Consider the following 11,812-nt stretch of genomic DNA (forward strand, 5'->3'; position numbering starts at 1 on the left):
GTCATATGTGTCATATGTGGATGCACTGGAGTAACCCATACCGACCAATCAAAATATGATAAAGAATATACTGCTTGCTACCTCAGCAGAAGTGCACAATTAAACCAATAGGAGAACATTTGTCCCTGAAATGATACAATGTGTTTGTTGTTATTGTTTTTTAATAATGTAAAAATATCTCCAAATGTTTTATCTGTGAAATAATCTTGTTAAATAAATGCCAAACTACACTGCACGCAGTGGCTAAAGAGCCCTAAACAATAGGCCTATAGTGGCCTGGTGAAGCAGTGAATGCGCAGGTGGTTTCTCTCTCAGTCTCACCTGTGTCTCGGTCTCAATCTGGTCTCACACGAAAATACGACCCTCAACATCTGCAACAAGGTCTCTACACCTTAAGATGACCAAAAGTCCGCGTGATTTCCTCACAGTGGCCATCAAGAAGGCGACCAATTCATCCAGTTTTCACAAGAAAATAAAGTTGGCCAAATTTCACTCTAGGCCGAAACACTTACCCTCAACAAATTTGAAGTTTATTTGTGCTGTTTACATCAAGCCTAATAATAGGCATCCTATGACGCAATCGCAGCGGTTTCTCCGGTGCTGTTCACTTGCACCGGTCCCCCCTGCAGCTCAGGTTGGACAGCTCCTGTCCAATCACAGAGCTCACAAACGAAATTTAGCGTTAGGCCCCGCCTGGCGGCTCACCTGTAATCCAATCCGCGGGCCTGTCACAGGTAAAACCGGCCTAAATTTCTCTGCGATGCCCCAAAAAGCGAGAAAAGCTGACAAAACGGGTTCTCCTGTTGTTTGTTGCCGCAGCCCTCATCCACTGCGTTAGAGTAAGCCAAAGAAGACGGATCGGATTTTCAGTACCAACTAGAAAGTCCAGTTCGACCGAGGAGATGTCACAGGAGCATGACAAGTAAGTAGTCCCGACTCCGGCACATACAGCCCCTCTGCTCTGGCCCAGTCACTGTGGGAATTTATGTCCATTTTAAGGATTTTACATTTATTCAACTGTCCTGATCAACTGCTGGTCTCCTCCAATCTGTTGCATTTCTGTTAACTGCATTTGAGTCTACAGCTTTGTGCAATTTTAATGTCTATAATTCAGAACATTTGTGTTTATATAGACTACTTTATTTCTACTATGTACCCTCAAATGCTTGTTTTTAGGACGAAGTGGTTGAACGTTTTTGACTGTAAGGCCATGACCACTGCAGTGCTGATTCTGTTTTGTTTTTGTTTGTTTTTTTGTTGGTTTTTTTGTTGTTGTTTTTTTCCTAATATACAACGTGCAAAAAGAAAATACTAGACTAGATAAAAGGGTCTAGATGTACAAAAAAACTGTATTTTACGAGTTGGCTTTATCTATCATATGACTAAAAGAGTTGCTCATTTGAGCGGAATGCTTTCGACCAGTCTATTGCCACACGCAGCTCTTGGGCCCCTGCGCCGTGTTCTGCCTGTTTATCATGAGGACAGGGCCTAGTGTTCAGCCTGTTTATTATGAGGACATGGCCTTCTTCATCAGAGCACGGCTGCCCAAAGGAAAAGTTGTCTCTGCGGTCGCTGGTGTTTTTCCCACGCAGGCAGCGCCTCAGCGCGTTCACCTGTCATGTCGGAGCCTGTACAGGTGTATCTCCACCTGTCGTGTTGTGAGAGTGTCCCGTGATCGCGTAGGGCGGTGTGTGTTTGGTTTAGCTGTAAGCTTCAACAGTTCTGTGGATTTGTGCTAATCATGTTTGTTTGAGGAAAGAAGCCTCCGACCTCAGGGCAGTGCAGTCATATTCCGGTCCCTTACGTGGGGTTAGAGGGGGTGAAAATACATTTTGAGGATATGACAGGACTTTTGAGGGGAATGAAACTGTACACCTGTTAGGCGTTGGCTCACTGCTCATACACACAATGTAAAAACACACGGTGCTTTTCACGTAGCATAACCAACATCCACTAAGTCTTTTATCCCATCCCCATATTACACTCATATAACATGACTAATAATCTATAGTGGTTGCCACTGGAGTGTGCTTGTTTGTAACCTTTGGGTTATATGTGATGTTTATTGTTTTTAATCACGTTATGACTATTGTGTAGGTAGGCTGGGGTATTTGAATGGAGTCTGCAATAAACCTGTCAATCTTTGTTCAAATTAAAGCCCACTGCCCACTTGAATGCTTCTTATCAGGTTGCAATTTGTCAGTGGCACAATTAGATCTAGGATTACTAATCATCACTTCAGTGGTACTGTGGAGTTTAAAGCTGTATTTGTTGTAGATACTAAACTTGGAAACTGAGCCTGTTCGTTTACACTTAACAGTGAAATTTCCATAGAGCATGAGCTGTGATAGTGGCATGTGGGTTTCAGAGGGCAACCCCAACAGAGAGTCACAGGACCTTTACACAGATCATACAAAAAACAATACCTTTTTTATGTTTTGACACAGCAAAGAAAGCATTCTGCTACAACGCTATAATAGACAATTACGATGAGTATTTTTTAAAACAAGTTCTTTTACACTTGGCACAGTCTCAACACAGTGCAGGAATGTGGCAGGGCCACCTTCGTCACCTTTGCTCAGCTCTAAGCCAATTAAACATCACTGAGGTCGGCCTCTAGCCAGTCAGATGCTGCACAGAGGGCAGAGCTGTCACACTGGACAGGGCTGTAGAGCATCTTTTCACCGCTCATACCATCGCTCAGATTTCTTGCACAATCATTGAAAAGCTTGTACAACAGGTCTAACCAATGCACCGTTCCCCCTGTCAATCTGCTCTGGACCAGTCCATGGTTTAAATAACTTAATTGAATCTGTGAAAGTCTTGTATTATATTTATTGTGCCATTATGATAATTTCCTGGGAGTGAAACAGTGCATGTTATAGCTAAACGCTGTGGTATGTTGCAGTAAGCGAGCCGTGCTGGTGCTCCAGAATGAGACAGGCTATGGGGGGCAGCGCCGGCCCTTTACAAATGAAGACGAAGCGTGGAAGTCATTTCTGGAGAATCCGCTCACAGCTGCCACTAAAGCCATGATGAGCATCAATGGAGATGAGGACAGTGCGGCTGCTCTGGGACTGCTCTATGACTACTACAAGGTCCTCCACTCACATAATCATTACCCTATAAGGCCTTTTATCTTTAAATAAATTCTTCATTGCAAAAAGTATCAATATCACGTTATGTCACTCCTACCTGACACTCAGCAGCATACACAACTGCCCTGGGGCAGGCTGATGGGCATCTGGCCATTTTGCATACCTGGTCTGTCTGACCATCACATACGACAAGAACAAGTGGGGCTGTAGAAAGATGTGATCTAAGCATGTGTTTACCCTCTCACAGGTGCCCAGGGAGAAAAGGACAATAGCTCAGAGCAAACCCGAAGCACTGCTCTCTGATGTGGATCACAACAAAAGGTACAAACATGGGCACAGCTCACAGTGGCCCTCTGAACACAAGCACATCAAAATGTGATGTAATAAAATCAATTACCATTTCATGTAATAACAACATTCTTAATGCACCATCCATAATATTTAGTAGTAGTATATTAGTAACTTGTTTATGAATAGTGTTTCTGTTTCAGTTGTTGAGTATGATTGTGAATAAGGGGCGTGTTTGTTCACAGGCAGCAGATTCAGTCATCACATGCTATAGGCCCTCTTCAGGAGGCTGGGATGGAGAACCGTATCCAGGTCCTCAAAGGCCCCTTTAACCTCCTCCACCTGAACCCGGACAAACGGAACCAATTTCCTTCTCCAGGTGAGACCAGACTGCACGTAGCGCTTAAGATTTCAGATAGACATAGATAAGTACAATACAAAAAAAAGTCTGGCTTGTTTTCAGACACCACTGTGACTGTGTCCATCGCTGCTGTGCCAAACTTTGCTTCCATCAAAACAGAAGTGCCTACGCACGGCTTCTCTGTCACTGTGCCAAACAACTGCACCGAAGAGGCCCACGTGGGAGTGTTCGACCGACAACTTGCGCACAACACAGTGCAGTTCAGCCCCAGCACCCAGGCCCGCACGCCCCCTGACTCCACCTTCTCTGAGAGCTTCAAGGACGCTTCCCAGGAGGTACGTTTCTCTCTCACATCCTGGGAACAAGAGAACTTTTCATCTGATCCATGCAGCCAGTGGTGGGCTCAGCCTACCCTGGTTTTATTTGAACATGCCAAAATAGTGGCCAGTGTGTTATTATGCCATTGTCTCACCAACACAATAAAGTGCTGTACTTTACTCTCACAATAGCCAAAGCCCTCTCTCTCCTCTTTTCTCTGTTTGACCTGGAGGGGAATTACCTTAGAAAACAGTAACACAACAAAAGACCTGGTAGGGACGCAGTAGGTAGACTATAGAGGGAACTGCCACAAAAAAAAAAAAAAAAAAAATACAATTTACAGAAATTTACAAAAATACCCCAACAAAAGCAATAGACTGTTGTTTTGTTTGCAGGTATTTTCCTTCCCAGGGGAACTCCAGCTGCGGATGGCTTCCATGACACCCGAAGACTACGCTCAGTTTGACAATGTGCAGGGGTAAGCCCAAATATTTTTCTCTAATGGTGCAGGCCTACTTGGAGGATAATATGAGGATAATATGTTATAGTGACTTCATTCATTTTTCCTTTTTCACTCAGGAATAATTTCGAGTACACCTTGGAAGCCTCCAAGTCTCTTCGGCAGAAAACAGGAGATGGGACAATGACATACCTGAACAAGGGCCAATTCTACCCCATCACTCTGAGGGAGGTGGATAGCAAAGGACTGCACCAACCCATCACCAAAGTGCGGGTGAGTGTGTAACAGGAGGAGCAGAAGGAGAAGCTGTGGACTTCTGAAGGTTAGGGACTCATGGTATATGGTCTGTTTGGCAGAGCGTAGTGATGGTGGTTTTTGGAGAGGAGAAGTGCAGAGAAGACCAGCTGAAGCACTGGAAGTACTGGCACTCCAGACAGCACACAGCCAAACAGAGGTGTCTTGACATTGGTAAGAAAGTTTTGTCAAATGTACTGTAGAAGAATTGACAAAGGCCTGCTACTATCAAAGAAGTACTGGTGACTTCCAGGCTTTGGAAAGCAGGTCAATGTCCTCATCATTCCTCTTGATTCCATTAAAAAATATTATGTAGCCTCACTTCTAATATTGTTTTACTGCAGTTTGAAGGTGACCAAAGGGCATAGACACTTGCTAACACTTCCAATCTTGTCCTTTTTTCAGCTGACTACAAGGAGAGCTTCAATACCATTGGAAACATTGAGGAAATTTCATACAATGCAATTTCTTTTACCTGGGATACTAATGAGGAAGCCAAGGTAAGATGATGAAATATATACAATTCCCTTTATTTGATTATTTACTGAAATTTCAAATTATACGTTTTTAGTTTTATTAATAGTAATACAAGATCTGTTTCTCAAAGTATAACATAAACATCAAACTTTTATCTGGTTTGAAAAAAAAAAACTTGAAGTCACAATCTCAAGGGATTGAGAAGTACTATTATTTCAGAATTTAGGGGAAACATACTTAGTTGTAAATATTTAAAATATTAAACATGAAGTTGATGGAATTTGAAATGTAAGAAAATTGCCAAAATGGAGACCCAGTACTAAGATGGGTGAGTTGCCTCACATACATGTTGGATCTTAACTACTGAGCCAATATGTGAAATCGTAAAAATCATAAGGGAACTCGCATTGAATCCAATTTTGAGGGGGATGGTGACAGAAGCTGATCACAAGGCCGTTTGTTGTGATCTGCAGTAGCAGGGTGATGTCACGTCTGTGTGCTAGGAAAGGGTGTTTGGACTGGTCCAACCTGCCTGTCTTCACTATTGTGGTGTCCAATCCAGAGAGGAGGTATTTTTGAGCAGGAATGAGGAAACTCACAGATGCGGGAAATGGATGAGAAAGTCACTGGTCCTGTTTAACAAGTGGCAGAAATGATGTCGAAGGCAGCACAATGTGAAAAGTGATGACAGTCAGAAGGCCATGTTAGAACAAGGAAATGCAGAGTGGGGGTGGCTGTGGCACACTGAGTGTTATTACTTTAAATGTTGAAGGTGTTAAATGACAACCCCCTTCTCCCCCACAAACAGCCTGGTGTATTTACTAAGGGCAGAACTGTTTACCTGCTCTGAGGCTGTTTGCTCAAATGATCTGTGATGAACCATTTCTAACTGTCCTGGCACCCTGAGGCTTCTTGTCTGTGTGTGCATGTCACATGTGCTAGGGGAGCTAGGGGATTGAGTTATAACAAGTACATTCTCAGAGGAGGGTATAGGGCACAGGCTGCGCCTGTGTGTAAAGCACAGACTGCATATATAAGCGCTTTGTTTATCAGAACAGTGTAATATTTTACTTTGACCAGAAGAGGGAGGCAAACGACTGTCAGCACAGGCACCGGGTTACGCAAGCTTACGCAAACTTCAAATCCTGACTCTGGACTGAATAACCTGGAGATGGAAAAGGGTTACGCAAGTAAATAGGATTTGCTATTTTGCGTTAATAATTTAATTAATGTAAAAGGTATATTGCAAGTGCATTTCCAAGAACAAGAAAATGTACAAGAGCATGAAACATTATATATGTATTCATCACACAAACATCATTGAGCTTTCATCAGCAATAAAACCGTAATGTAAAGTCTATAACAGTTTGCAACATTGTGACCTCCTCAGTGAACTGCTCTAACCATCTGCTCTTGTTTGCAGATCTTCATCTCTGTCAACTGCCTGAGCACGGACTTCTCCTCTCAGAAGGGCGTGAAGGGCCTGCCTCTCAACCTCCAGATCGACACCTACAGCTACAACAACCGCAGCAATAAGCCAATCCATCGTGCCTATTGCCAGATCAAGGTGTTCTGTGACAAGGGAGCTGAGAGGAAGATCCGTGATGAGGAGCGAAAGCAGTCCAGACGGAAAGGCAAGGTGTCCGACCTGAACCCCAGTCTGGCCTGTGAGTGCTCCGCTCTCCTGCACTCAATGCCACTGTCACATGCACAAGCTCATCTTTGTCTCTTTACAGTTGTGGACGTCAAAGTGCCCATCATCCAGAAACGCAATGACGTGACCATCTTCAAAATGATGAGTGACCTGGAGACGCAGCCAGTGCTCTTCATCCCTGACATCCATTTTAGTACTTACCAGCGCCATGTGAGTGCATTAACCATTCTAAATTCACATGTGCAATATCAAGGGAAAATGTACAAGTTATGAATCGTACATAAATGAATATAATATTTCCTCAACTGTAATTGAAAAGCAAAACAACTAAAAGCAGCAATTATGTCTGTTGGTTTAAGTTTTAAGTGTCTTCTTTCAGTGCCCCACTTTATTTGGATCAGTCTGCCCCCTGCAGGCTGAGAAGCACATCTCCATATTTCTTATCTGTGTGAAAGGTCTGTGCATGCAGAGCCCATGCAGCAGAAGCACAGTATTTTTAGAGCAGCAGTGGAGGGGAACGTGACTGGACTGGGCAGGCTGGAGATAAGACCGGGTCATTGCTCTGAGCAGATTTCTATTAACAGCAGCACTCGGATCAATGTGTTTGCAGAGTGTAAGGTCCCATCGAGTGGTTAAGTTCCTGGTGTCCAAAACATTTGTACGAATCCCGAGGTGATTTTATGAACTTGTTTTGATGTGGACTGTATACAAAAATTGTGTGTAATAGGACACAGCCACCACAGGATTTATTGTAATAAAATAACAACTAATTTTTCAAAGTCACAAAGACAAATAGTTTTGCTGCTCTTTGACCTGTGTGTAAGGACAGTTACATAGGGCAAATGTGACCTGCCTATGAGCTTCACCTTCAGCCCAGTTTATTTTTCAGATCGCAATGTCCAAAACTCCTCAGAATCCCCTACGCTGGCTCTAAAAGACCTATCTGTACTATTTATATTGGGTTTGAGAGAATGAAATAACCCATGTAAAAAGCTAACGTCTGTTTTCTTGTTTGTTTTGCAGCCATTCACATCAGAAGAAGGAGAAGACAAGTGAGTGTAAATTCAGCAGCATTCCTGTCAAAGATATATGTGCACATAGACTTCTAGGAACTACAGGCTGTGTGTGTGCACTCACTCACCCTGTGTGTGTAGACAGATGTATATCACATTGTGGGGACTAAAATCTATGGAGACACTCATTTCATGGGAAGACCCTTATGGGCATTAGAATTACAAGTTTAAATGCATTAAGGTTAGTGTTTAGGTTATAGTCCTGTAGTGACTGACTATAGTTAAGGCTAGGTTAATGCAATGTTCCCAAAAAAGAATGTAATGTGTGGATGTAGCTGTGTAGTGAAAACTAATGTGTGATTTGTGTGTACACAGCTCAGGCATAAAGAGATTACCCTTCAGCGAGGATGAGTTTGTTTCGCCCCCCAACAAAATGGTTCGACTGGACGAACCAAAGAAAGGTATGTGTGTGGCTCTCACATGCTGATCAGGGGAAGTCCATCCCCCAACTCAGAGCCATGTGATCAGGACTCTTTCAAAACACTCACACGTGCCCAGTGCTTGCAGCCCCAACAAACACTTCAACTGCCCTTTTGCCTAATTTACACTGACCTGCGCACAGCTGCACCTGTTTTACTCTTTCATGTGATAGAGCTACATTTTCACTACAGTCCAGTCACAAACTGCAGTGAGCTCATACACTTAACACAAATAATATATAATTCAATCCTGACCTCTCAACATCTTGGTAAAATAAGTGTCAGATTGAGAGGCACAGGAAGGGTTTAACTTTAACATGGAACAAAGAGAGCATTTGTCTCATTCTGATGCCCCATGTTTCCAGACACTGAAGACACTGTTGTATTTTAAACAGAGCAGTATTGATGAGGTTACAGGGCCTATAGTCCAGTCATGGAGCATACATCATACTCTGACGTCTTCAGCTCTTGATATTAACATAGAGAGATGACGGGTGGACTTTTCTTGTCTATCCTCCACAGTGCTGCTGTACGTGCGTAAAGAGGCAGAAGAGGTGTTTGATGCCGTCATGTTGAAGAATCCCACTCTCAAAGGCTTGATGGAAGCGGTGAGTCTCACCGGTGAACCACACATTTGTGTTTGAACAAATAACAAACTATAATTAGCTGAATCAAACTAATTATTTTTTAGATCTCTGAGAAGTATGACCTACCTTTGGACAAACTGGGAAAAGTGTACAAGAAGTGTAAGAAAGGGTGAGTATACTCCTTGTTAGGAGTGTTCTTTCCTTATTGACAAATAATTTAGTCAGGGATAAGAGGTTAATAACTGCATGATTACATGTAAGAAACAGTGCAGTGAAATAAAATGTGGAGTGGAAATAGAGAAGTTTAACAGAATCTTTATGTGTATAGAATCCTGGTGCACATGGATGACAACATCATCCGGCACTACTCTAATGAGGATACCTTCCAGATGTCCATTGAAGAGAGCGGAGGCCTGTACAAACTCACTCTCACTGAGATATGAACGCCTGCACAAGAAGTGACACCATCAATGCAGAGTGTGACATCACAACCGTAAGGCTAGGACTAGAGTCTACAGAAGGTTTACATGTCCCAGAACTGTCTTTTGTGTCAAAAATAGAAACCTGAAAAGCCATATAGCTCTTAAAACAGACACTGTGTTTTACATGATTTACCAGATTCATCTATTCTATCTTACTTCTGTGTAAATATCACTTTAGAGCATCTGAGGTTTCATTTCTTGAAGCCATAGCACTGACGCCACTGTAAAACGCATGTGCCAGACCCCCAGGGGCCACTCAGTGTATACATACAGCAGTATTTGGTGTTGATGTTCAACAGCAGAAAATAGGACATGTTGTAAATAACTTTTTAACTAAAGGAGACATATTTTAATGATCAATTAAAAAGGACTGCAAGTATTAAATGATGGCATTTTACTGCTGTCCCTGTAGACAGTATAAGAGAAATGTTGAGGAGTGTCTGTTAGTTGTATTTTCTTAAGTGAGATTTGAACATGGCACATGCAGAAAATACTTACATTATAATTACCGGTACACATTATATTAATATAAATGAAAAGGTATTTCTTGTATATAAGAAGTGGTATCACAGTACTTAATGCATATTTATTATTGTGACATGGATGTGGGTTGATATTTTTCTTTGATTTTTAACAATAGAATATTTGTATTATTTCTTTGTGTGTTTTTATAAAAATTTATTCTATCATGTAAAGTGCACCTGTTTTAAACTTTATAAAGGTTTTGATGCACAAAGTGCTGAATAAAAGTCTTGAGCTGTGCATCTGTGTAAAAGCATCTCTACATTACACCAAAACAGCCATGAAGTTACAGTATTTATTTATTTGACAGGGACAATGTAGACATTCATCAATGTCATCAAATACTTGGGTGCAAGCAACACACATAGTTAAGAGTTGCATCTTTTTACACACATTACTGGTTTTGTGCTGTTCTTTATATATATACACTTTATATGTGTTGCTAATGCAACACATATAAAGTGTATAACTAGTGCTAATCTTAACTGCTGTCAAAGGTTGGGCTTTACCTGTACAAAACAGTTCAATCAGTTAAGTAGGAGGCCGACTTTTCTCTTAGATGGAATGCAAAGGTATACTTAAATAACAGAGAGATTGTGACTGTATTGTTTTAATATTAATAATTACATTGATCATTTTGATAATTTGATTTGCCAATCCAATTATAAAGTGGAAGAGACTGCAATACACAATGTTACATGAACACAGCTGCGAACTTCCTACGTTACATTACATAACAGCTTCAAATAGGTCTGGGTTGTGATTCAGTGATTCAGTAGATGCCTCCGCAATGTTATCGCACACTCTCCATTCACAAGCTGCCACCCTCGTGCGTGGCAAGAGCACATTTAACAAGCACTTATGTATTTGTAAAGGAAAAAGATTTGATTATTGATTCCACACATGCTCAGATGATACAGCTTGTGGGCAATGAGTTGGGGCTCAAACCTGCCTCTTGTTCCTGCTGTTACCAGGACGACAGATAGCAGCTAGCAACACACCGTCACGTCTCTTAGCAACAGATTGGCTTTGGAGTCTGGGCTGGACCAATCAGACAGCTTGCTCTTGCAGCATCCTTCAGTGGGGGCCATAGGATTGGTGAGGGAGGGACCACACAAAGCGTCATGGGGAGTAAGGAGAACAGTGATATAAGACTACCAACAACCAAAACAAAAGGATTATGAAACCGGAAGATCACATTAGACTCTGGAATGTCATTCAAATACACTTGCATATTGGGCATTTTATTTAAATAATCCGGTACTGTATTTGTGTGGCAATATGTCAGATATAACAAATTAAATGAAACCACCATTCAGAAAGTCATTATCCCCCTAATAAGGTCCACTTTGCCCCATGGTCTGGACCAATGTCTGTGATGGACTACACAGAGTGTAAATCATTGTTTTTCACTCTAAACTAAAGTCACAATACCAGTTTGACTGTAGAATACACAACTCTTGGAATAACAATAGTCTTGTCTTTTGCTTTTTGCCTTGACCAAATTTCCACCAGGCCAAACAGAGACAGGTTTGTGGAGATGCAAGCTCGCTCAGTTTTTTTTTTTTTCCAAGTTTTTCATTGCAATGACCACAACCAAAATGAAGAAAGTAATATCTATCTATCTATCTATCTATCTATCTATCTATCTATCTATCTATCTATCTATCTATCTATCTATCTATCTATCTATCTATCTATCTATCTATCTATCTATCTATCTATATATATATATTACTACTACTACTTCTAATAATAATGATAAAAATAATAATAAAA

At 41.5% G+C, this 11,812-nt stretch overlaps 1 protein-coding gene across 2 annotated transcripts; it reads left to right on the forward strand.

Moving 5' to 3' along the window:
• The first annotated feature begins 735 nt into the window (after positions 1–735).
• Positions 736–10,273, forward strand: grhl1 (grainyhead-like transcription factor 1). Of its 2 annotated transcripts, none has more exons than XM_033988594.2 (16): positions 736–922; positions 2,909–3,098; positions 3,346–3,419; positions 3,632–3,765; positions 3,850–4,082; positions 4,461–4,543; positions 4,645–4,798; positions 4,882–4,993; positions 5,225–5,319; positions 6,720–6,963; positions 7,033–7,160; positions 7,974–8,002; positions 8,339–8,424; positions 8,965–9,050; positions 9,134–9,198; positions 9,358–10,273. In XM_033988594.2, the coding sequence occupies exons 1-16, from the start codon at positions 903–905 to the stop codon at positions 9,470–9,472; spliced, it is 1,848 nt and encodes a 615-aa protein (XP_033844485.1). In that variant the 5' UTR covers positions 736–902; the 3' UTR covers positions 9,473–10,273. The 2 variants fall into 2 exon arrangements, with proteins under 2 accessions (XP_033844485.1, XP_055086998.1); XM_055231023.1 differs by having other exon boundaries at positions 751–922; positions 3,907–4,082.
• The last annotated feature ends 1,539 nt before the right edge of the window (positions 10,274–11,812 follow it).

This window comes from Periophthalmus magnuspinnatus, chromosome 22, assembly GCF_009829125.3.
Source record: "Periophthalmus magnuspinnatus isolate fPerMag1 chromosome 22, fPerMag1.2.pri, whole genome shotgun sequence".
Classification (NCBI taxonomy): domain Eukaryota; kingdom Metazoa; phylum Chordata; class Actinopteri; order Gobiiformes; family Gobiidae; genus Periophthalmus; species Periophthalmus magnuspinnatus.

Coding starts and splice junctions, on each gene's coding strand:
- grhl1 (XM_033988594.2), top strand. CDS start 903: ATGTCACAGGAGCATGACAA. Junction 3,099..3,345: donor TGCTCTATGACTACTACAAG/GTCCTCCACTCA, acceptor ACCCTCTCACAG/GTGCCCAGGGAGAAAAGGAC. Junction 6,964..7,032: donor CCTGAACCCCAGTCTGGCCT/GTGAGTGCTCCG, acceptor GTCTCTTTACAG/TTGTGGACGTCAAAGTGCCC.